Source organism: Podarcis liolepis (assembly GCF_965112155.1).
Source record: "Podarcis liolepis genome assembly, chromosome: 14".
Taxonomy (NCBI): Eukaryota; Metazoa; Chordata; class Lepidosauria; order Squamata; family Lacertidae; genus Podarcis; species Podarcis liolepis.
Genome location: NC_139569.1, coordinates 43,480,279 through 43,505,879, shown reverse-complemented (window position 1 = coordinate 43,505,879; position 25,601 = coordinate 43,480,279). Strand labels below are relative to the sequence as shown.

At 44.6% G+C, this 25,601-nt stretch overlaps 1 protein-coding gene and 1 long non-coding RNA gene across 7 annotated transcripts in view; one reads left to right on the top strand and one right to left on the bottom strand.

Moving 5' to 3' along the window:
* The window catches only part of LOC310693666, a 321,657-nt gene that overhangs the window by 282,390 nt on the left and 13,666 nt on the right, over positions 1-25,601 (bottom strand). Inside the window, exon 3 of one of the 4 annotated variants that reach the window (XR_014519295.1) lies at positions 14,535-14,753. The exons of the other annotated variants lie outside the window; for them this stretch is intronic. This is a non-coding gene — a long non-coding RNA (uncharacterized lncRNA). Of the gene's footprint in view, positions 1-14,534; positions 14,754-25,601 lie in introns of those variants that run through there. 4 annotated transcript variants of the gene reach the window in all.
* Positions 1-25,601, top strand: part of GNB5 (G protein subunit beta 5) — a 38,557-nt gene that overhangs the window by 179 nt on the left and 12,777 nt on the right. For 2 of the 3 annotated variants that reach the window (XR_014519265.1, XM_083475969.1), the window contains exons 1-7: positions 1,675-1,868; positions 8,964-9,100; positions 11,156-11,197; positions 12,083-12,159; positions 14,096-14,228; positions 21,957-22,100; positions 24,346-24,437. Coding sequence is in view for 2 of the 3 variants with exons in the window: in XM_083475969.1 (XP_083332095.1) it covers positions 1,757-1,868; positions 8,964-9,100; positions 11,156-11,197; positions 12,083-12,159; positions 14,096-14,228; positions 21,957-22,100; positions 24,346-24,437 (737 nt within the window). In the remaining variant the exon portion in view is untranslated. Of the gene's footprint in view, positions 1-1,674; positions 1,869-8,963; positions 9,101-11,155; positions 11,198-12,082; positions 12,160-14,095; positions 14,229-21,956; positions 22,101-24,345; positions 24,438-25,601 lie in introns of those variants that run through there. The other variant, XM_083475970.1, reaches the window with a different exon arrangement.

Below are 25,601 nucleotides of genomic sequence, written 5' to 3'. Positions count from 1 at the left end.
GTCTTCAACAAACTTATGCTGCATACTGATTTTGGGGGTGGAATGTGTGGGTGTGGAAGAGGAAGTGGTACAACATTGGGTTAAAAAAATTAGGAAGGTGGGGAATATATAAGATACAGTGGACGCTCGGGTTGTGAACGTGATCCGTGCAGGAGGCACGTTCGCAACCCGCAGAGCCGCGTCTGCGCACGTGCAGGTCATGATTCGGCGCTTATGCACAAACCGTGATTTAGTGCTATTTCACATGCGCGAGCGCTGGAACCCGGAAGTAACCTGTTCCGGTACTTCCGGGTTTCGCACGGCGTGCAACCCAAAAATGTATAACCTGAAGCGTCTGTAACCTGAGGTATGACTGTAAACTGTAAATTTATCGGATAGAGCATATGTTTCCTTGGGACTCAGTCCCACTGGAAGTTTCCAAGTAGACATACGCCGTTATGAATTTATGAATTGCTTCCTGCAACGGAATGTCCCAAAGTGCTTTACAAAAATAAAATGAAATGAGAAAGAGGAAAAAAAACCCCACATAAACCTAATAAAAACAAATCAGAGTATCACTTCAATAAGTATGCTTGTAAAAAAAAATCTCGATTTTATTGTTTTATCTTTTTGTAAACTGTTTTTATTTTTTTTAACCATCATTTATAACTTATAAAAAATAAAGAAAATAGGAAATAACTATTAGACCCTCAGATCCTAAATCCTAGGATTTAAACTGAATACATTTTTCTTCCGGCAGGCTTTACCAGCTGCAAAGGTGTGTTTTTGCCACCAGTGTCTATTTTGTATTATTTTTAAAAATGGATCATTTCTTGGTGTTTTAAACTTTTGCTATTTTTCTTGTACATCACCTTGTGTATCACTTCAAGAGGGATAACGCAGAGTTGGAAAAGTTGCAGGAAAGAGCAATCAAAACAATTAAGGGGATGGAGCTACTCTATGAGGAAATGTTGAATTGAGGAAATTCTTGAATTGCCCCCCTTAAAAACCAAATTGCCCCCAAGTGGGGCGTGTGCCCCACATTGGGAACCATGGGACTAGATGATCCCTTCCAAATCTACGATTCCATGCATAGGAGCCAGCTCCTAGGCACCAAGGTGCCTTGGGCCCCCGGTTAAATATTTGAGGGTACTGCCCCCCCAAGTTAATGGGCAGTGCCATTCAAATAGTGTGTGTTATGTACTGAAGTTCTCACCCTGGGCCAGCAGAGGGATACTGTAGATAGTTTTCACTCAGGTCCACATATGCAAATAAGGGATTGAAAGTGACGTTCACTGATTGGATAGTTACAGAAAGTGGTTGCTGTTGCGTTGTAGTGGACCTCTATATAAGCAGGCTGGCTGAACCCTTCAGTTCAGTTCTGTGAATAAACAAGAGCTGTTTGAAGAATTGCTGTGTCGTCTGATATGTTCACCCACAACTTAACAGTGTGCATGTGCCACATCAAAACAGCAACTATGGGGGGGGGGAGGTATGTCCCAGCCTGCATAATTGCTCATATGATGCTCAAAATAACCAAGTTCCCTCGCTGCTGGGTCCCTTCCCACTTAAGGTGCAGGGCGAAGATGCCTCCGCCCGCCCGGCCCTGCCTAGCCCGAGTGGGACAAGCGTCCGCCTTGCCTCCGGCGCGCCAATCAGCGTCGAGGAGGGCGGGGCCTCCCTCTTCCCTGCTCGCTGGGCGGATCCGGAGCTGCTGCTGCTCCTCCTTCTCCTCCTCTCGCTTCACTGTCTCTTTCCCCCTCTCCTCCTTGCAAAGATGGCAACCGAGGGGCTGAAGGAGAACGAGACCCTGGCGTCGCTGAAGACCGAGGCCGAGAGCCTCAAGGGCAAGCTGGAGGAGGAGCGGGCCAAGCTGCACGACGTGGAGCGTGAGTCGGGGGCCGGGAAGGGGGTGGCGGGGGGGGGGAGGCGCTGGGCTGCCTTGGAGAGGCTGCCCTCCACCCGAAGCAGAGATGGCAGGAGAGAGAGAGAGACGGGAGCAGGGAGCTGCGCATCATAGGAGCAATTCTGGGGGGTGGCCAAGGATCCTGGGGGGTGGGTGGGGTGCTGGGCTTGTTTGATGGGAGATCGGGGGTGGGGATCCTGGGATCCTGCCTCCCCCTCCCTCCGCGTCCATCTCTTCCACCTGCCCCTCCCCGTGTTGTGCTTCTTCCGAGCGTGGCTGCAAGGAAATCGCCCTTCGCAGCATCATCATCATATCCAGCAGCATCGCTAGCTAGCTGCTGCGTTTGAATCCGAAAGCCTGAAAATAAAGTGGGGCAGGGGCTGTAAATAAAAGCTATTTATTTATCGAGGCAGGAGGAGTGGAATATCCCCTGTCGTCGCTGGATGCCTGATCCTCAGAAGCAGATATGTGTTTATTCGTGGGTGGTGGGGGTGCTTGGTGAGATGTAAACATGCCAGGGAATGCAAGAGGCGGATGTGCACGCAAGGCTGAGCTTTATGCTCGGTTCCTGTAATAATGGTCGCCAGATCCAGGCCGGGGGAGAGCATTTAAGGCGACCCAATGAAAAACAGGGGCCGGGGGAAGCCGCAGGGCACCTGTCTTTTATTTAACAGTTGCATTTAAAAAAATCCGCTCAGTTTCCCCCCTCTGCTGTCTTAAAAGCCCTGCCTGATTAAATCCATCTGCTGCTGTCTGCAAACATTGGAAACAGGATGGTAGGCTGACAGGGAGAGGATTCCCCAGCCTTACTTGTTTCTAGAGCTCTTTAGAGCAGCCCTTCGCCAACCGGTTAGCTGTGGTGCCTGGGGGCTGATGGGAGCTACAGGCCAAAACATCTGGAGAGTCCTGGGTTGGCAAAGCCTGCTTTACATGGCTGGAAGATGGAAGGGGAGATGCTGTTTTGGGAAGGCGGGGAAACTTTTAAGTTGGCTGAGAAGAATAACAGCATTGAGAGCTGTGCTTTGGGAACCTGCGGCCCTCCAGATGTTGCTAAATCACAACTCCCATAATCCATGGCTGTATGGGGCCATTCTGGTTGGGGCTGATGGGAGTTGTAGTCCAGCATCTGTAGGGTCACAGGATCACCATCCCTGCCATCTGTTTTTTAGATTTGTGTGGGGATGCCAGCAGAACACTCACAGGTGTGTTTACACCTGCAAGAGCCTGCTGGGTCCCATTCCCCTCACCCCACCTGCTGAAATTAGGCTTGAAAGAAGCTTCTCCCTTACCCAGCGGTAATCCATCTGCCCCCAGATCCTACCAACACCACAATTCATTTAATAATAAACCTTGTATTGTAGACAATATAACACTTTTTTCAAACCGAATTGCATGTTGTCCTACGCTGAACGTAACCAAAAGACTTTATAATCTCAACAACAAAAAAGAGACATTGCACGTTCCTTTGTATTTCTTGAAAATCTTTAATACTTTTTTAAGAAGAAGACCCCATTGCTACTGGCTCTGTTTCCCTCTCATGCCCCTCTCATATTGCAATTAGGTTTGAAAAACCCTTCTATTGGAGCCAATGAAAGACTTTTTTTCAAGCCTGACTGATTGTTATGGGGTGAGGTGGGGTTTGATCTTCCTAGAAATTGCAGCTGAAGGGAAAAGGCTATTTTCCTCCCCCCCCCCCTCTTTTCCACTCTTCTGTAAGATTAACCCCTGCCCACATGCCCAAAGTGGCTTGCTGGGTGGGGACACCCAAATTACATTTTTAAGTGTCATTGGTGGGGAGGGAGGCAAGAGGGAGGCTGCATGTTTGTGTGCATGGGATCCAGAACAGTCCCCCCCCCTGTTTGCAAATGGGCCCCCAAAGTTGGGGTGTACATGGTGACCAACTCATTCCTGCTTTCGGACTTTCTGGGGGCATTTGTTCAGCCTCTATGGAAGCAGGACGCTGTTCTTATGTCCTTAAAGTGTCAACATAAATATTCAGTCCTATTGAGTCAAATGGGCTTTACTCCCAAGTAAGATGCAGGTGGCGCTGTGGGTTAAACCACAGAGCCTAGGGCTTGCTGATCAGAAGGTTGGCGGTTGGAATCCCCGCGATGGGGTGAGCTCCCGTTGCTCGAGCCCTGCTCCTGCCCACTTAGCAGTTCGAATGCACGTCCAAGTGCAAGTAGATAAATAGGTACCGCTCTGGCGGGAAGGTAAACAGTGTTTCTGTGCGCTGCTCTGGTTCACCAGAAGTGCCTGTCATTCTGACCACATGACCTGGAAGCTGTCTGCGGACAAATGCTGGCTCCCTCGGCCAGTAAAGCAAGATGAGCACCGCAACCCCAGAGTCGGCCACTACTGGACCTAACAGGCATCCCTTTTACCTTTACCTTTAAGTGTGTATAGGGCTGTAGCCTCAAGTATTTTATTACTATGTTGTTGTTCAGATGAAATGAAGGCTTTATTTTTTTCCTTTTTAATTACTGTTTTTTATTTTGACAAAGTAATAATCGTACATAAATAAGAATAAAAATGTGCACCCCATCCCCGAGACCGTTCCATTGTAACTATCCAATCTTCCAAAATTTCAACACCTCTTGTGATGGTTTGACCCCTTTCCATTTTAACAGTACAGATTTTACAAACACCCTCCATATCTCCTCAAAATAATTTCTCCTGCATATTTCCCATCTTATCTTAATGGCACATGTTAATAGCTATATCCCACACCTATTTATACAATTCTTCCATGTTATATTCTGCTTGCCCCTTCCACTTCCTAGCTATCATAATTCGTGCAGCTGTCAATAAATTTGTGAGCATGTGAGCTTTAAACATACTTTCCTGTTAACCATTATTTCTTTATTTAATCAATTTGGAGGTTGCTTAATATACCAAAAAACAAACAAACCCCAAACAAAGAACCCCTCTAAAGTGGTTTACCAAGCAACAACAACTCATTAAAATCAAGGCTAGAATCCAATAAAGCAAAAGAACTGTCAATAAAAATAATCAATCAAAAGGCTAAGGAATGTGTCATGAGATGCAGGACCATGGAGAGCGACAAGTGAGCAACTCTTAGGGATTATTCCCACTTATCTTTTGCCCTGATCTTTCCAGGCACAAGTCTGAGTGTTTTGGGGTTTAATGCCCCCAAAGCTTTCCCTGCAAAAACCCTGCTCTTTAGCGCTCAATTGGAGCAAACGTCCATTCGGATTGCAGTTTGCTCCAATTGAGCTTTAAAGAGCAGGTTTTCGAGGGAAAAGCTCTGGGGCAAAAAGAAAAAGAAAATGGCTTAGTGTCCGAGCTTTAAAGTGTGGACCTTGCCTGGAAAGGTAAGTGTGGATAAGCCTTTGGGCATCTGTGCTCAGACTCCCGTTTCCAGGCTCTGCTCTCTTGTGGATAACTAGAGCCTTAAAGCTTCACCTTCTGACTTGAAGCATGGCCAGTGGTCAGGGATGATGGGAGTTGTAGTCCTATAACATCTAGGAAGCCACAAGCTTCCCACTCTGCTCTACCAGAAAATCTGCTTGCAAGGAAAATAGTTCCCCGGGTTTCTCCTAAACGTCAGAGATTTAGAACATATCTGCACTGGTTAACAATTTGCTACTGGGCCAGGTTCAAAGTGTGACTATTAACAACTTGGGACCAGTTTGTTATCCCCACATGTGCCCACTCGACTGCTTCAAACGACAGAATTGGCACTGCTGTAGGTGCCACGTAACGCCCGTTCCATTGTTGCAAGAGCCCCATTGTATAATGAGGCTCACCTATACTTCGGAACTCCTTGCCTACTGAGATCAAGCAGGTGCCTTTACTGTACTCTTTTAAAGGTAAAGGGACCCCTGACCATTAGGTCCAGTCGTGACCGACTCTGGGGTTGCGGTGCTCATCTCGCTTTACTGGCCGAGGGAGCCAGCGTACAGCTTCCGGGTCATGTGGCCAGCATGACTAAGCCGCTTCTGGTGAATCAGAGCAGCGCACAGAAACGCCGTTTACCTTCCTGCCGAAGCAGTACCTATTTATATACCTGCACTTTGTCATGCTTTCGAACTGCTAGGTTGGCAGGAGCAGGGACTGATCAATGGAAGCTCACCCCGTCGCGGGGATTTGAACAGCCGACTTTCTGATCAGCAAGTCCTAGGCTCTGTGGTTTAACCCACAGCGCCACCTGCGTCCCTTGTACTCTTTTAGGCTCCTGCTAATAACATCCAGGCAAGCCTACCCAGATGCCCAGAAAGTTGAGGCAGTTTTAGTATTTAAACTTTTGCTTGTTTTTAAGTATGATTGTAAATATAAATAAATCACGATTTTACTGTTTTAACTTTTTGTAAAATCTTTTGATTTTTTTAAACCATCATTTATAATTTTGTGAAATGAAGGAAATAGGAAATAACTATTAGACCCTCAGATCCTGAATCCTAGGATTTAAATTGACGACATTTTTCTTCTGGCAGGCCTTACCAGTTGCAAAGGTGTGTCTTTGCCACCAATGTCTATTTTGTATTGTTCTGTTTTTTAAAATGGATCATTTCTTTGTGTTTTTAACTGGTCTTTTGCTTTTTTTCTTGTACATCACCTTGAGATGTTTGTGTAGAAGTCTATTAATAACAAAACAGGTATAGGAGGCACTAGATATGGGAGCCACTAAATGCTACTTGGGAGTCACTGAATATAGGCTTCTAATAGGTTCTAAGGCTTTATAGTTAGAAAATGGTTCAGCGGTGGTCGTTGCCTGTGGCTTTTGCTATGCGGGGATGTTCGTCTCAGTTTTGCAGCTGAAAAGAGGATCTTTCCTACTTTCAGGGAGATGCAACTGAGTGCTTTCCTTTTAGGATGATGACTGAAAGGCTAATAAATCAATGAGTAACTTTAAAAAGAGGGAGGAAAGGGTTGTTTGAGCTGCAGCCAAATAAGTCATATATAAAGCATTGCCCATCATTACTGGGTCCAGGAGTCCTGTCCAAAAATAAAAACTGGCGTTCAGGAAATAACAGTTGGTGCCCAAACAGTATTTGGGACCATTGTGTTCCACCAGTAGAAAGCAGAGGCCTGCCTTGAACTTTAGGCATGCACACTTTGCTGAAGTTGTAAGCCAGAGGTCTGTGCTGCAACTTTAAATTCTGTAGTAAAAGGGGGAGATGAAGCAGCCGCAGCTGTCTCCCCCATGGAAGCCCCTTTTCTCCAAATCTTTTTACCTGCCCCATCACACTCCAGATCCAGTGGAGAGCAAGTGGGTCACAGTTGTTTCAGTCAGTCAGTCAGTTTTATTGCACATAGCCAAAGGCTGCCGCAATGTACACAGAATCATTCAACAAATGAAAGAAAATATACTGGATTGATACAGAAAACTTAAAACATTTATATTATCAAGACATTACCTACTCTAAACAGAGCTATAAAAGTACCTTAATATACAAATTAAGACATTAAACAATAAAATTTATAAGCTAAAATTATCAAATGGCCACTAATATATTAAAAAATAATGTTAATTAATACAGTGTGCAATTATATTCGGAGTTTGGTGATAAAGATAGAATATAGCTTGATGTAAGGTAAAGGGTAAAGGGACCCCTGACCATTAGGTCCAGTCATGGCCGACTCTGGGGTTGCAGCGCTCATCTCGCTTTATTGGCCGAGGGAGCCGGCGTACAGCTTCCGGGTCATGTGGCCAGCATGACTAAGCCGCTTCTGGTGAACCAGAGCAGCGCACGGAAACACCGTTTACCTTCCCGCCAGAGTGGTACCTATTTATCTACTTGCACTTTGACGTGCTTTCGAACTGCTAGGTTGGCAGGAATAGCTTGATGTAGATAGGGTCAAATAAATTCATCTCCTTTACAGTTGGTGTCTACCTTGGCTATATAATTTGCTCTAATTTTCCTAGCGGCAGTTTCAAAGGGTGCTACACGCCAGGTCACATACTTACCTGTGTCTGCGAGGAGATATAAAATCAGGTCAGAGAGGTTCTGGCCAGGGGACCTTGTCATGATAGGTGCTAAAAATCTTTCTCTTGCCTCATTATTTAAGGGGCAGCGCAAGATACACAGTTGTTTCATTGCCCGCCATGCAAATCTCTGGGTTGCAACCCGCAAGCCCAAAGCCTGCAGTGGAAGAAGTCAGGGACCTGGCCTCTTCACGGCTAATTCCAGACGCTTCCCTGAATCTTCAGCTTTCACACAAAAACAAAACAAAAATGCCTGCTGGGAAAAGAGGCTCATGGGGTGACCTATCTCAGCCTAGTTTACCACACAGGGCTGTTGTGAGAAGGAAATGTGTGGGTGGGAGAGGGAATAAAAATGTATACCCCTCAGGGCTTCTTGGAGGAAGGACAAGACAAACCTTTAGATAAATAAAAGAGTCTGTTAACTTCTGAAGATATAAGAAAAAGTGGGTGAACTATTAATTAGAAATCAACTTAACGTCCTCCACTGGGATAATTTAATTTTAGGGTGTCACCTTGGAGTAGGACTTAGTTGAGTACAACCACAGGCCTTTATTTCTCAATTTTATGAAATTACCTTTTTTTTATACAAAGGTCGTTTTATTTGTATGGATGGACAAAACCATCAATTTTAGCTTTTCTCTATTTCTCATTTTTCCCAGTCTTGAAATCAGCTCTGCACATTTCTGTCTCCAATTTGTGGTGTTTATAAAAAAATTTAACCCTACTGAAAACTCACCAGCATTTTAGGGCGAATTTCTCTTGGCGTGTACATTTTTGAAAGCCGTTTCCCCTAATGCACTTATGTATACATTGCGTTGCAAAATTAGGAGAAATGTGAATTTCAAAGAGTGTGTTTCACTTCACATATTGGTTTGAGAAATGCAAATTGGATAGTTTCTTCTTAAAATGCAAACAAAAATGGATTTCTCCCCCACTTCTTATTAGTATGCCATAAAATCATTTCTGTTTCATGCTCTGTAATGATTCCAAACCCCTGAGGTCCCTTGGCCACATCAGTTAAGGCTTCAGGCCAGTTGACAACCTTTCCCTTAACTTGCGAGCATCATCTTGGAGCTTTGCATGCATTGCCAAAGCACAGAGTGACTCTCTGTCTTGAATTCCTTTCAGTTCATCAGGTGGCGGAGCGTGTGGAGGCCTTGGGTCAGTTTGTGATGAAGACAAGAAGGACACTGAAAGGCCATGGCAATAAAGTCCTCTGCATGGACTGGTGCAAAGATAAAAGAAGAATTGTCAGCTCTTCCCAGGTAAAGAGAGATGAAGTCATTGTCTTGAGGGTTTGTTACTATGCTGAGGAACAATCTAACTGGGAAGAAAATGTCTTACTTAGTCTTTAACGTTTGGTGAGATTATGTGTTTATTTAGAAATGTAGGGCATTGCCTTCTTCCAGACACTTATTCTACAGTGTTGTCTTCACTAACCAGTAATAGCTTGCCATCCTCCGAGGCAATGTTTGACTCATGACATTTAGAGTGCTTTGGACTATATAAATAGTGCCTCAAACCAGCAAGTTAAGATTTGATTATCTGAGTCCTTATTTGTCGGACATAAAAACATCCCACCTTGTTCCCCATCGTCTCTCATTTAACTTCTCTCTTGTCATAATCTTCCTACTTATTTCCCTGAAGACAGAGACAGGGTTTTCTGTCATTCTGCAGAGGCCAAAGGCTATAATAATGGCAGGTAAAAAGCTTCTTTTGTACCCTAATTTATTTATCAAAATACTTATATACTGCTTTTGCATATTAATAATCAACAGTGTGTAGTTGAAAATAGCCAAATGGTAAGGACGGCCAGCAAAGACCTCAACAAAATCATCATATTTTCAGCAAATGCAGAAATGGCATGAATGCAAACATTTGCCTCAATTCAGAGGGCATAATGCACTTACTTTTCAGAATTCTTTTTTCTGATTTGAGTTAAAACAATTCTGTTTCATTTTGCTGATAACAAATCAATGGTACCCAGCTTTCTTTCATGCCAGCTCACAAACCTCCTTGACTAACTGCTCTGAGGCAATTTTGTAAACACTGGCCGCATCTTCCTGTTTGTTCCCGGAACTGTTGGGCTTGTATTTTGAATGTGGTGTCATGGTGTCGCAGCATCACACAGGGTACATGAAGGTATCGTGAAGACAGAATTCAGAGCGGGGACAAAGTTTCCTACTCTCTTCCTGAATTGGTTAACACTTTTGCATCTGTTTCCTCTGCTAAAAATAATTGAAAGGGAGAAGTTTTTTCTCAGGGCAAAGGTTTTCATGAAAAGGACACTACCCAACGGAAGTGGTGGAGAGATGTGTGATTGATAGCATTTCCAGGGTGAAGTCTAGTGCCATCTTCCCAGGCTGACTTCAGTTGTGAGTCCAGTTTAGCATAGGGCCTTGGTGGTAGCCAGCCAAGGGCTTGGTTTAGAATAGACTGAGGGTAACCAGTGCTGTGTCCTCCAGTTGTTTTGGATTCATCTGACCATCGACCTTGCTGGCTGGGGCTGATGGGAGTTGGAAGTCCCACAAAATGTTGTTGTTTAGTCGTTTAGTCGTGTCCGACTCTTCGTGACCCCATGGACCAGAGCACGCCAGGCACTTCTGTCCTCCACTGCCTCCCGCAGTTTGATCAAACTCATGCTAGTAGCTTCAAGAACACCATCCAACCATCTCATTCTCTGTCGTCCCCTTCTCCTTGTGCCCTCCATCTTTCCCAACATCAGGGTCTTTTCCAGGGAGTCTTCTCTTCTCATGAGGTGGCCAAAGTATTGGAGCCTCAGCTTCACGATCTGTCCTTCCAGTGAGCGCTCAGGGCTGATTTCCTTCAGAATGGAGAGGTTTGATCTTCTTGCAGTCCATGGGACTCTCAAGAGTCTCCTCCAGCACCATAATTCAAAAGCATCAATTCTTCGGCGATCAGCCTTCTTTATGGTCCAGCTCTCACTTCCATACATCACTACTGGGAAAACCATGGCTTTTACTATACAGACCTTTGTTGGCAAGGTGATGTCTCTGCTTTTTAAGATGTTGTCTAGGTTTGCCATCGCCTTTCTCCCAAGGAGCAGGCGTCTTTTAATTTCGTGACTGCTGTCACCATCTGCACTGCTGTCCCACAAAATATGGAGGGCAAAAAGGTGGGCTACCCATACTTTAGGCCCAGAAGACCTGACGTTGCATTTGAAGGGATTGTTACCATTTCATCCCTCCTGCACAAACCTTTCGATTTTAGGCAGGAACACGAACAGAGAGAACTGCAGTAAGACTTCAGAATATACCTCCTTGTTGGAGAAATTTATAATCCCTCTTTGCTTTTCATAGGATGGGAAGGTGATTGTTTGGGATGGTTTCACTACCAATAAGGTAAGTTCCTCGCGTTTCTGATTTCCCTCAAGGCCTAACGAATGGATGCGTTCGATGAATGTGGGAGGGCAACAGAAGGGTCTTTGTCCCTTTGTCTTCCATTCCATGTTGAAGACCTGCAAATTCTGGTTGGCCTTGGTGGTAACCAGCCAGTTTGGGGGTATTTTTTTAAAAAATAAGTTGGTTCATTTCAATGTGAAGCTGAGCCAAGTGTGGGACAAACATTCCCATTCTGCTAGAGCAGGCATGTCCAACAGGTAGATAGTGATCTACTGGTAGATCCCCAAAGATCACAAGATGCTTAGTGACCCCCACCAAAAAATAAAGCTTTGCCTACCCTAGAAAAAGCTCAGCAACTTTGCAACTTTGCCTGTCAATAACAATGGGTAGATCAAAGCCATTATTTTTATAATGTGAGTACATCACAATCTCTTTGGAGTTCGAGAGGGTCCAAAGGTATGATGGAACAAGGCATGTTGTTGATAAGTTTCTCTCGTGTTACAAACATCACGCACTTGTAGTCACTTCCCATCTTTTAAATTCAGTACAGTGGTACCTCAGGATGTGAACGTGATCCGTTCTGGAGCCCCGTTCGCATCCTGAATAGAACATAAGACGTGCCTGCACATTCGTGGGTCGCGTTTCGCCGCTTGCGCGCATGCGCGTGACGTCATTTTGACCGTCTGCGCATGTGCGAGCGATGAAACCCGGAAGTAATGTGCTCCGTTACTTCCGGGTCACCGCGGAACGCAACCCAAAAATACCCTGAAGCATATTTATCCTGAGGTAAGACTGTATAAGAGAATCCTACTTTACTATCATTTAGTGATATGGAAAGGATTTGCAAATTGACCCTTAAGATGCAAGAGATGATTTGTGTTTCAGGAACATGCGGTGACGATGCCTTGCACCTGGGTGATGGCATGCGCTTACGCCCCTTCAGGGTGTGCCATTGCTTGTGGGTAAGTGGGAGCCTCTCGATTAAAGCCATTTTTTATTGTTGCACTGAGCCAAGGGGGCTGCTTCCTTCCCTCCAGTATTCCTTAAAGTACCTGATGACAGCATGGGCTTTTTTAATAAAGCTTTTGGCCAACTCAATAACTTTGATGCTGACTTAGGTTGTGTATATTTTGATGACTGCTGGATTTGTTTTATTGTGTTTAGTGTGTGTGTGTTGTTAGCTGCTTTGAGATTCTTTGGAAGATAAGGCAGGAGAGAATTGTTTTCATAAATAAATAATAGATTGCCTTAAAAGGTAAATAAAATAACTGAATTCCTGCCTCAGACCAGGAAAAAGCAAACCTGCTACGGAAGTGCAGAGAGATCTTCACAATATAATTGACCGACTTTTATGTGCTTGTTAGTGGTTTGTACCCAGCACTCCTAGGAAATTCTAGGAGGCCAAAAAAATCACTGGTTCAGTCCAGCATCTCGATTCAAAATGGCTTCCGGTCATATCCAAAGATAGATGAAAATCTGCTCCTTGATCTTGGGAAACACGATGAAAAATTTGTTTACGATATCTTCAGAGGTGCCCAAATGTGTGACAAAAACACACACAACCAAACCTTTCTCATGTGTGTCCAAAAAAGCAGCTTTTGATTAAAAAAAAATATAAAATCAATCTCACTAGAAAGCCACAGTTAGAAAATAAAAAATTCCTTCCAGTAGCACCTTAAAGACCAACTAAGTTAGTTCTTGGTATGAGCTTTCGTGTGCATGCACACTTCTTCAGATACGATAGAGTTGTCTAATACAAGGAGTTCCTCCTTTATTAGCTTCTGTTTAGAGTAGAGAACGCTGATCAGATGTTTGAGCAGCTTCTTAGAGAAAGTGTTGCATAGTTTTCTTGCATATTCAGTGGGATATGTGGATTGTAGAGGGTTCTTAATTCTAAGACCCTTGGGTATAATGTCCAGGTTCTTGCATTTAGTAAGAAAGAAGATATCAGTCTGTACCTGTGCAAGTTTCTTGGTGAGGTTGATGGACTTCCATTTCATGCGGCTCAATGTGGTGCCTTCCATGGTTCCAGTAGTAGATAGGTAGCCGTGTTGGTCTGCCATAGTCAAAATAAAAAATTCCTTCCAGTAGCACCTTAAAGACCAACTAAGTTAGTTCTTGGTATGAGCTTTCGTGTGCATGCACACGAAAGCTCATACCAAGAACTAACTTAGTTGGTCTTTAAGGTGCTACTGGAAGGAATTTTTTATTTTGACTATGGCAGACCAACACGGCTACCTATCTACTACAGTTAGAAAATGTTTTAGAAATTACAAAAAAAGAAGAAGCAAGAGTTTGAAAGTAGCATTTTGGTAGTGAGAGAAATCCACAGATCACAGTAAGTCTGGGGAGATCATGGTTTTACTGACTCCTTAAGTTCTCCTAAAGGAGTGGAACTGGCAGATTTGTCTAGGTAGGAAGGGACCCCACAGGGACAGGTGCCGCTGCAGAGCGAGAGCTCTGTTTCTTGCAGGCTCACTTCAGTTAGAGGTATCACCTGAAGATATATGTCTGTGGGGAGGGGGATGAAGTCACCCCCTAAGGCAAGGGTGGGGAATTTGTGACCTTCCAGATAGTGTATCGGACAAATAGGGTAAAAAATGCTCCTAGCCATCTTGTAGGGAGTGGATTTTTCTTCACTTCAGACTTCCACCTCCTCAAGCCTTGCTTTAGGCCACATGTTCTCATTATTCCTTTTTTCCAGCTCCACTGCCTCCTTAGGCAGTAGCCAGTGAATGGGAACAGGGCCTTTCCCTGTGGGTCTGAGTTCCCCAGGCAAACACACAGCAAAATGGAAACTGGACAGCCAAATGCAAAACTTGGCAACGGTTAGTGCTTGTGCAACCCATGCTTAAGTGATATCTTTTTCTCTTACCATTTCTTTTTTTTAAACTCTAGGGGGTTGGACAACAAGTGCTCTGTGTATCCACTGGCATTTGAAAAAAATGAGAATATGGCGGCCAAGAAGAAATCAGTTGCCATGCACACCAATTACCTGTCGGCTTGCAGCTTCACAAATTCGGATATGCAGGCAAGTACACTCCAGTGTTAGAATCATAGTTGTCGAGTTAGAAGGGACCCCAAGGGTCATCTAGTCTAACCCCGTGCAATGCAGGAATCTCAACATGCAGTCCCTCATCCAATTGGAAACCATACTGGACCCTGCTTAGCTTTGCAAATGCTGATTGTAGACAGCTGAGTACAGATTTATAGTGCCATACCTGTGCTTGTGGGATGCGGGTGGCGCTGTGGGTTAAACCACAGAGCCTAGGGCTTGCCGATCAGAAGGTCGCAGGTTCGAATCCCCGGCGATGGAGTGAGCTCCCGTTGCTCGGTCCCTGCTCCTGCCAACCTAGCAGTTCGAAAGCATGTCAAAGTGCAAGTAGATAAATAGGTACCACTCCGGCGGGAAGGTAAATGGCGTTTCCGTGCGCTGCTCTGGTTCGCCAGAAGCGGCTTAGTCATGCTGGCCACATGACCCAGAAGCTGTACACCAGCTCCCTCGGCCAGTAAAGCGAGATGAGCGCCACAACCCCAGAGTCGGCCACGACTGGACCTAATGGTCAGGGGTTCCTTTACCTTTACCTGTGCATGAGAGATGGTGCAAGGTTTTATTTTGCTCCCGGGGAGCTGTGTTGCATCCTCCCTGCCTTCACTCTTGTAAACACAATGTATTGACTTCCTTTCCCGCCTCGCCATGTGATTTCCAAATAAAGGAACTGGTTAGTTGACAGAACCAGGATCTGAACCTGCAGAGTTAGAATACCGTATTTTTCGCCCTATAGGACACACTTTCCCCCCTCCAAAAATGAAGGGGAAATGTGTGTGCGTCCTATGGGGCGAATGCAGGCTTTCGCTGAATCCTGGAGAGTGAGAGGCATCGGTGCACACCGACCCCTCTCGCTCTCCAGGCTTCAGGAAGCTATCCACAAGCCTTGCGAGCCTGTTGGAGTTCCCGCGGGTTCGCAAGGCTTGCGGGCAGCAGCCTGCAGCCCGGAGCACGGGGTGCCCTCCGGAGGACGCCCCGTGCTTCGGGAAGGTGTCCGCAAGCCTCCCGCGCCCAGCGGTAGGTCCCGCTGGGCGCGTGAGGCTTGGGGCGGCAGCCTGTTCTGGGGGCTGGGCTCTCCGCCCCCAGCCCCGCAAGCTCCCAGAGCGATGCCAAAGCTGTACGCAGCTTCGGCATGGCTGTGGGTCCCGTTCTGGGGGCTGGGGGAGGGGGAAGCTCGGGCTTGCGGAGAGCTTCCTGTTCTGGGAGCTGGGGTTGGGGGAAGCTTGGGGGGGAATAATCACACTACAGGGAAAGGCTTCATGAATAAGGAAGTTTTAAGCAAGTGTCTAAAGATCACAAGATAGAGCAGTGGTTCCCAAACTCCCCCTGCCGCACATACCACTTGAAAATTGCTGGTAGACTACTTAATTGTTTTTCTGTCTGTTGTATGAATTGTAATGCGCTGTGCTGGGTGCGATGCGCTTTTTAATTGTATTTTGATTGCTTCTTTCGTTGATATAATGTATTACAATTTGAATTTGCACAAAAATCAGATTGTAGTACAATAAAATACGATATAAGAAATAAACATATAAGTAAAAATGCAATTGAAAACCAAAGTTAATACTTAATGCGACGGATGTGCCTCTTGTGTTAAACTTCGCTCCTGTTTCTCTCTGCAAGGTTAATAACGCATTAAAATAATAACATGAAAGTAAGAGGCATTTGTTCTTTCTGGGCCTCATTGCTGTCATTAAAAGCAATATTACCAAGATTAAATTTATTGATTCTGTCATCCTATTAACTTTATGAGACATAATAAAACACAGATCACCTCAGGGCCGGCCCATCTATGAGGCAAGGTGACTGCCTCAGGTGGCAGTATCCATGCGGGCAGCAGATCCCAATGGCAGTCTTTCTCCACCTCCCATGTTTGTTCCTAATGTATATCTCCCCTCACCCTTTCTTCCCTGATAGGGAGGGGGTGCTATTTTGGGGTCTGCCTCAGGTGCCAAGATGTCTTGGACCGGATCTGGGATCACCTGAATGAAATCTGCCGACTGCTGGAGGTCCATGGACCACAGTTTGGGAACCCCTAGAAGCTTGGGAGGTATCCAAAATAGGGAATGTGGACTGGAACCACAGTGCAAGAAGTGGGGATTTAATCCTTTCCTTCCTAACCAAGACCACTGCCCTCCCATGCTGCCTTTAGCAATCCATGGCTAAAAAAGAGATTCTCAAATGTATGTGTGGGTTGAAGGCTGGTCCTGGCTTTGGGAAGGTTGAAGCCTACTGTCCTAAATGGTTGATAACATCCTAGGAAGCTGCTTGCTATTCTCTCCCCCCCCCCAAAAAAAACTAACTAATCTCAAAGAGAAAACACCGATTTTAAAACAGGAAAAAATAGATTTCTAAAAAGAAAAAAGGAGCTTCATCATCATTGCTACAGAAATGTAGAGCTTGTGGTGGCAGAATCTTCTCAAGGATTTTAAAAAATAAAATAAAAATACAGTGGTACCTCGGGTTACAGATGCTTCAGGTTACAGACGCTTTAGGTTACAGACTCCGCTAACCCAGAAATAGTACCTCGGGTTAAGAACTTTGCTTCAGGATGAGAACAGAAATTGCGTCGCAGCAGCGGGAGGCCCCATTAACTAAAGTGGTATCTCAGGTTAAGAACAGTTTCAGGTACCTCGGGTTAAGAACGGGCCTCCAGAACGAATTAATTTCGTAACCCGAGGTACCACTGTAATCCAGAGGTTTTCAACCTTTTTGGGTTCACGGCTCCCTTGAACAACTACAGTGGTGCCCCGCAAAACGAATGCCTCGCAAGACGGAAAACTTGCTAGATAAAAGAGTTTTCCGTTTTGGAGGTGCTTCGCAAAACGAATTTCCTATGGGCTTGCTTCGCAAGACAACAATGTCTTGCGAGTTCCTGCGGGTTTTTTTCCCTCCCCCCTTTTTCTAAGCTGCTAAGCCGCTTATCAGCTGATCCGATCAGCAGATAAGCTGCTAAAAGCCGCTAATAGCGCTAATCCTCTAATCCGTAAATGGGCTTGCTTCGCAAGACGAAAAAACCGCTAGACGAAGAGAATCACAGAACGGATTCTTTTCGTCTTGCGAGGCACCACTGTACATTCTTTCTGCGGCATCCCTGTCAGGCTCAGGAGCCCAGTGATGTCACCCCTTGCTTGCCGAGCTGGCAGCCCCTCACCCTTTTTCGAACGCCCTCCCTGGTGGAGTGTTCCCTCAGCCTCCTCTCCTCTCCCCTCTCCTTGAGAGTCCTTCAGGCTGCCATCCTTGGTCTCTGAGCTGCCACTCCTTGCCCCAAAGAGGGGTGCTTTCCAGAGGCACCATTCATTCACCTGCGGCGCTTATAGCCCGGGGCTGCTGCAATAAACAGCTGTGCAAGCCTTTGGGAGGCAGAAACGCAAGAGGGCATCAGAGGAGGGAAGGAAGGAAAGAGGAACAGAGGCCAGAGTTGCTCGCGGCACCCCTGACCATCGTTCAAGGCACCCCAGGGTGCCATGGCACCCTGGTTGAAAACCACTGCATTAATTCAAAGCTCCCATTAGAGCAATGGCCATTCTGGGGACATTCTGAGAGAGACAGTGAAACATAGAGGCCACTTATGTGAGTCAGTGTTGCCCTTCTGAACCAATTTCACTCTTCCTGATGGGGGGGGTCCACTTCCTTGTACCCCGGCTCCCCTCTCGCAAATTGCAAGGCACACTTTCCCATTTGGAAGATTTAATCGCAGCTCTGTGTTTTGTTTTGTTTTTGCTAGTTTTCCACTACAACTTTTCCTGCCCCTTTGTGTATGCCCTTAGGTTTCGCATTGCCGTAAAAATTTCAAGTTGCAGGCTTTACAGTGGTACCTCGGGTTAAGTACTTAATTCGTTCCGGAGGTCCGTTCTTAACCTGAAACTGTTCTTAACCTGAAGCACCACTTTAGCTAATGGGGCCTCCCGCTGCTGCCGTGCCACCGGAGCATGATTTCTGTTCTCATCCTGAAGCAAAGTTCTTAACCTGAAGCACTATTTCTGGGTTAACAGAGTCTGTAACCTGAAGTGTATGTAACCTGAAGCGTATGTAACCCGAGGTACCACTGTATTTTATTTAATTTATGATTTTCAATTTTTTACATTTCAATAATTTTATAATCATTTTAACATCTCAAAACTTGACTTCCCCCTCTTTCTGCGGTTCCTTACATTTACTTTTAAATATTTTCTGTATATCCAAATTAACTTAATTTGCTCATTTATTCATCTGCTTTAAATATATATTCTTATAAAACTGCAGTTTATTACATTAATCCTGCCAATTCTTTTATCTGTTTACGGTTTATTTGTAAATATTCCGTAAACCATTTCCATTCTTTCATAAAAAGTTTTTTATCTGGATTTCTTGCTTTTCCGGTAAGTTTGGCAATTTCTGCATATTCCATAAGTTTTTGTATCCATTCTTCTTTTGCTGAGACTTCTTCTTTCCATTTTTGGGCAAGTAACATTCCTGCTGTAGTAGGAATAAATAAATCTGTATACATGAATAAATTTCTATACAGTTTGGGGAGTTCTGTCCCTATAATTCCCAAAAGTTGCAGGTTTTAGTGTCACACAGGTATAAGCAGGGAAGACAGCACCCCAAGTCTACATCTCCGTCTAATTTGGGCTCTGTGTTTGCTGTGATTACACCAGACACCTGCCTTTTAAGGCTACAATTTAAGCACCACAGCTGGATCTTTGACTCCAGTTTCTGTGGCAACAGACACTCCTCATCATCTCAGGTTTATTACTGGAAGCCTCAGAATGGGAAATCATAGCTTACCCTGAGCTTCTTGCATCCCAGAATAGCAGCAGCTGGAGCTTAAACAGCTGTTGAAGAGAAAGACATAAGCCTGTTCTTGATTTTGCAGCGAAAAACACTAAAATAGCACCTCACATATTCTTATACATTGCTCGCGGGTGGGGGGTGGGAATCCATATTTAGGCAGACACCCGTTATAAAATGGAAAAGAGATTTATTTACTTTATTTAATAAATCTGTACCCTGTACCCTCACAGGGTGGCAACCAATTAATAACTGCCAGTATACATAACGGTGGCAGTTTCTTATGTAAACGCTTCAGTTTCTTATGTATTGCACTGTGTTGCATTAAACTCGATGGAAATCAAAATAAAATAGAATAGATAAGAAAGGAAAGCTGCTATCAAAATGCAATTAAAAAACATGTAGTATCTAGCAGTGTGTATTACGATTTGTACAACTGGCAGAAGATCATTGTCTGCCAAGACCCTTGGCAATTTTCAAAGGGTCTATGGAGGGGGGAGTTTAGGAGACACTGGTTTAGGGTCTGCTATGGAACATGATTTATTGCCTGTGCTGTGGCTTATAGAACGGAGCCTTTATTGCAACTGAAATCAAGAGGAATCAAACCATCTTTCCCAGGTATTCCTGACTGACTTGTTTGCTACGCAGTGTCTCTTTCAGTACCCTGCCAATACAGTGGTACCTCGGGTTACAGATGCGTCAGGTTACAGATTCCGCTAACCCAGAAATAGTACCTCGGGTTAAGAGCTTTGCTTCAGGATGAGAACAGAAATTGCATGGCGGCGGCGCAGTGGCAGCAGGAGGCCCCATTAGCTAAAGTGGTACTTCAGGTTAAGAACAGTTTCAGGTTAAAAATGGACCTCCAGAACGAGTTAAGTTCTTAACCCAAGGTACCACTGTATGTTGATTCCCCAGGCAGAGGGAAAGTATTTTCATTTCGGCCCCAAAACCATGCCAGTGTTTTAGGGCTGCCTGTTTACAAGGCAGAGCAGAGACATGACATCAGGCCCTTTTTTTATGAGAGAAACGGTTTTAAAATGCAACCACAAGGGGGCAATTATGGACCCAGTCTAACGATCTTGAGTTTTGCTGAGCTGCTGACAATGCAGGGATTATAAAACTGAAAGGCAAAATAGATGTTCACTAAATCTGTAGCCCTCATCATTTCTCTCCCCCCACCCTTTGCTGGTTAAAAGGGGGAGATAGTAGTCAGCCAAATAAATATTTTTATCTGAGTGCCATACTAGACATTTCCATAGTAATGAGTTATTTGGAAGCAAACGTTTTGAAAACAAAAGAGAGTAAATATTCAGCCGATAACCTCAGCCTCGCCTTTTAAAGCCACAAAATATTTTATTATTAAAAGTGTGAATACCAGAAATTCCTATTTTGCCTTGAAAGAATACCAGGCGTTCCAGAATCACAGAGACGTTTCCCATGTGTGAAATTAGAGCAATCCCATATTCTTTCCTTCTCGTACCACTTTTCTCCGTATCTCCCATGTTCTTAGATTGTAAATTATTTGGAGTAGGTTTGCTTTCTGTGAAGCAGAGTTGGAGGAATTGATCTGGGTTCCCCAACACCATGCCCACTTGTCAAGGGCCTGATATCAGGTGACAATTCCCCCAACCCCCTTGGTAGCATGGCAAGCTCCACTAACAAGAGAAAGTTCAATCTAAGTTAGGTTTGAAGTTACCATCTATCAGTTGTTAGGAGGTGAGCCTAGGCCTGTTTCCTAAAGGAATGGCTGGGCAACCAATCCAGTGTTTTTCAAAGCTGTGGCTTCGTATAATTTTTCCATGCTATTAAAAAAAGAAATGAAACAAAGATCATTAAAAACAACAACTACCTTTTAAACTAAGGTACCTTTTTAACTAAGGTAGTTTAAAAAACTAAGGGACGCAGGTGGCGCTGTGGTCTAAACCACTGATCCTAGGGCTTGCTGATTGGAAGGTTGGCGGTTCGAATCCCTGAGACAGAATGAGTTCTGGTTGCTTGGTCCCTGCTCCTGCCAACCTAGCAGTTCGAAAGCATGTCCAAGTGCAAGTAGATAAATAGGTACTGCTCCGGTGGGAAGGTAAATGGCATTTCTGTGCACTGCTCTGGTTTCGCCAGAAGCGGCTTAGTCATGCTGCCCACATGACCTGGAAAAACTGTCTGCGGACAAACATTGGCTCCCTCGGCTAGTAAAGCGAGATGAGCGCTGCAACCCCAGAGTTATTCGCAACTGGACTTAACTGTCAGGGGTCCTTTACCTTTACCTTTTTAAAAATGAAAAGAGGAAAATTGTTGTGGTATCAATGATGCCAACCACCTTAGTCATGGCACCCCCTGCTGGTGGCTCCCACCCCACCAGCTGAAGACCAGACTTTTAACACAAGCTGCTGCTTTAGCGTGAAACTGTGAGTCAAATGGATGAGAATAGAAAGGAAAATGACTCAGATAACACCCGTGAAAATGTGAAACAAAGAATCCAACTTTAACATGAATCAGTGGAGACAAATCTTTGACAAATCGTGTCTTTCTTTCTTTTTAATAATAACAGTTGTCGTTACAGACGACACCTATATCAGACACCTCTTAGCTGACAAAGAGCCCAAAATTAACAGGTCCGTGGCAAAGTACTGTTACATTGCAACAAGAATAAGACCAGCAATGATGTCTACAAAGGAGTTCAAACTGTAAACATCGAAAGAACGATAATAAACAGTAGCGACTCCTGAACTGAATTTTAAAAACTTAAAACTCGAAACCTGGTTATAAATATAAGCACCAATTCTGAGAATTGGCCATATTTTTACTGCTACTTGTAGCAAAATACTACTCTTAATGTCATATTTTATAAATTGCTTCCTGGTCACTGACCGTATTAAAGATATTTGATTTGATTTGATTTTGAACAGTTGTTTTCTTTTGTTTCCCCCTTCTCTCCTAAAGATCTTGACTGCTAGTGGAGATGGCACCTGTGCTCTCTGGGACGTTGAAAGCGGGCAGCTTCTCCAGAGTTTTCACGGCCACGGAGCGGATGTCTTGTGCCTGGACCTTGCTCCTTCAGAGACAGGGAACACGTTTGTGTCAGGGGTAAAAGCAGATTAATCTTTATGCAGGATGGAGGGAAGGAATTGCAGGGGGAGACACGAAGCAAATGAAAATCTCTCCAAGTGGAAGAGAGTATTTTGTAATATTTTGCTAAGTGCCCTTTCTCCCGATTAAAGCAGGCATTGCTGTTGTATGCCCAGCTGCAGTAATGCAGAATGAGAATATAGTCCTTCTCATGGCTTACTGAAAGCAGGGCTGTGTTGCCTGTTAATCCTAGGAGCTGTGCCTGCTGCTTTTCGCAATCAAATATTATTTCTTTTATAGAAACTTTTATCTACCACTTTTCAGCCCCCATAAAGGCACACAAGGAAAACACAATCCTGATACAATACAAATTTAAGAACAGTAAAACCACTCGTAACAACACACAGAATTAGAACCTCAAAACTGACACTGTCAGCAACGTCAACATATTGCAAAAACCCAGGAAAAGACTGGTGAAATGGAGAACCTTTTGACTGCCCACCAAAAACCCGTCAATGGAAGAAGCCAGTCAAACCCCAGATTTCAACCACTGGGGTGTGTCATGTGACCCCCCAGCTGCAGCTCCCTTGGCAGCCCAGCAGGGCTTCCAAGGATGGGTGCGGTTGATGGGCGGTTCTTCAGACATCCTAGTCCCAAGCCATTGAAGACTCTTCAAGACCCAATTCTTCTTGAATTGGGCCCCAAAACAAATGGGAAGCGAGTGCAGATGGGACAGGCTTGGCATAATATGATCCAAAAAGAAGATGGCCCAAAGCGTTATGTCTGCTGCATTTTGCACCAACTTCAGTTTCAGAACGTTCTCCAATAGCAGCCCCACACAGAATGCATTGCAGTAGACTAATCTGCAGCTGAAGAGGGTCCATATAACTTTTGACTAGATCCACCTTCTTCAGGATGGCACAACTCAAGCCCCAGATGAAGCTGGGCAAATGCACAAATTCAGAGCAAGCTATATGTCCTCCCCGGATTGGTTTGTCTGGATTAAGCCTTTGGTTAGCACATATCCAGTCCATCTCTGCACCTCCTTTGTAGTAACTGAAAAGGAAACATGCCAGCATATTAATGGCACTCAAGTAAAAAACTGAGGTTAGTGGGTTGGGTGGGGGCAGAGGCAGTGATGGTGGCATCTTCTCGTCCCAGCTTCCTCCAGTAGAAAATTACCCTCTGCCTGATTCTCGCAGAGGAAACCTCCAGTGTTTCTTCACTTGCCAAAGATCAACGGCAGGTGTGTATACTTATGTACTCAAAACAGTACCGCCCAGGCACAACATGGAAATATCATCAGGCTTGAATGAACCCTGAGGTTTGCAGAAGTACAAACAGTTCTCAGTGGGGCAAGCAGAGGAGGGAATAAAACTTCAAGAACTGCCCAATGTGTTCTGAGTATGCTCCATTTCTGTGGAAGGCTTGCTAATTGTTGTCAAGTCAAACTCTGAGGCCCGTGGGACGGGTTTTCCACCAGTGATTTAGAAAAATAGCAGAGATCATCTGGGGTGGTGAAAAAGGCCTGCGGTTAATCTCACCCTTCTTGGCGAGGGGTATCGCACAGCAGTTCTTCTTGTTGAAATAATTTGATATTTGGCGTAAAACAGGTCTGAAAGCAGCTCAGCACTTTCTGGAATGCCCTTGGAATGTGGAAGGAAGCCAGCACCATATTGATCTTCATATTCTAGTGGCAAAAATTGCAGAAGTAGGAAAACTCTTCACAGAACCATCCCCACTGTTTAAAAATATATTTATTGATTTGGTGGTGTTGTTTTTTTAAAAAAGCAAGCATAACAAAATGAGAGAAAACAAAGAATAAAAAATGCAAATCATAAAGGGACAAAGGACAAAAGGATAAAGATACAGTGCGGCTTCCAAGGGACAATAAAGTATTGACTTGTACAAAGTATCCTTTTACAAATAATAAAGATACATGAAAATAAAAGTATTCTCCACCTGTGAGTTCAGTCATTTTTTAAAAAACTAAATCCCTGTGCAGAGAACCATTGATATTTCCGCAGTTTGCCTTAGGCTCGGTATATGAGGGGGGTATTTCATTTTTCACCTTTCTGTGATGAAATTGAGACTGAAGACAACTTGCAAATAAAACTATAAATCGCAACAGACCTTCAAAATAAACCTGATGATTAAACAGTAAACAGCATCATAAAAACCACCATTGGTTCCATAAGCCACTTGATCTGCGTTGATTCTTCCTGAGGATATAACTGAATCTTTATTGACTTTTGTTTTTTAGGGGTGCGATAAAAAAGCCATGGTTTGGGACATGAGGACTGGCCAGTGCATTCAGTCATTTGAAACCCACGAATCGGATATCAATAGCGTCAGGTCAGTAGGTCCTGTTACCACACATTCATGTGATTGCATCGAGAAATGGTTCATTAGTGCTGACTAGCAAAATACCTGCGAGGATAATGTACAAGTGGGAAAGTGGGAGGGTCAGCTTTCCTCTCCACCTATCAAAGCTACCAGCGTCTCTAGCCAATGAAGGAGCAGCACTGGCCCTGTGGAACAAACCTTTGCTTACCAATAGCAGGGGTAGCCTGGTGGGCAGAAGGCCCCCACTACAGTGACCTTGTGGGCAGAGCCATTCCTATCCCTTTGTCACAATCCTGCACGACCAAGAGAAAATTCGAAGAGAACTGGCTTTTGAGTAAAGGATTGTTGCATTTTGCAGGCTTTGGCAATTAATTAATTACATGGCAGATTAAAACTCTTTCTCAGCATTCCCTGGTTTGCACCTCTGTGCTTTTGAAGTCATAGGCTTTGCTTTAAATGTACTTGTTTTCCAGTCCAGCTGTCTCCTCAAAATGTTTTCTTACAAGCCACACAGAGTTGTTTTATTTATGTAAAAAGGTAAAGGTAAAGGGACCCCTGACCATTAGGTCCAGTCGTGACCGACTCTGGGGTTGTGGCGCTCATCTCACTTTATTGGCCAAGGGAGCTTCCGGATCATGTGGCCAGCATGACTAAGCCGCTTCTGGCAAACCAGTGCATCGCACAGAAACACCATTTACCTTCCCACCGGAGTGGTACCTATTTATCTACTTGCACTTTGATGTGCTTTTGAACTGCTAGGTTGGCAGGAGCAGGGACCGAGCAACAGGAGCTCACCCTGTCGTGGGGATTCGAACCGCCGACCTTCTGATCGGCAAGTCCTAGGCTCTGTGGTTTAACCCACAGTGCCACCCGTGTCCCTTTATATTTATGCAGCAGGAATTAATGTAAAGTGGAACATGGGAAGCTGCCTTACACAGAGTCAGCACCAGACAGGCAGTCGCTCTCCAGGGGTTGAGGCAGGAAATACAGTATTAGTGCATCATCACATTGCATCATGACATTGACGATATTTTAATAGCAAGCTTGTCATGATTATGGTTTATAGCAGTACTAATCACTTATAAAATTATTGTGGCTTACCAGATCCACTCTCATATGAGCAGAGGATTTTCTGTAAAGAAAACCCTATATTGATATTAGCAATTTCCCTTT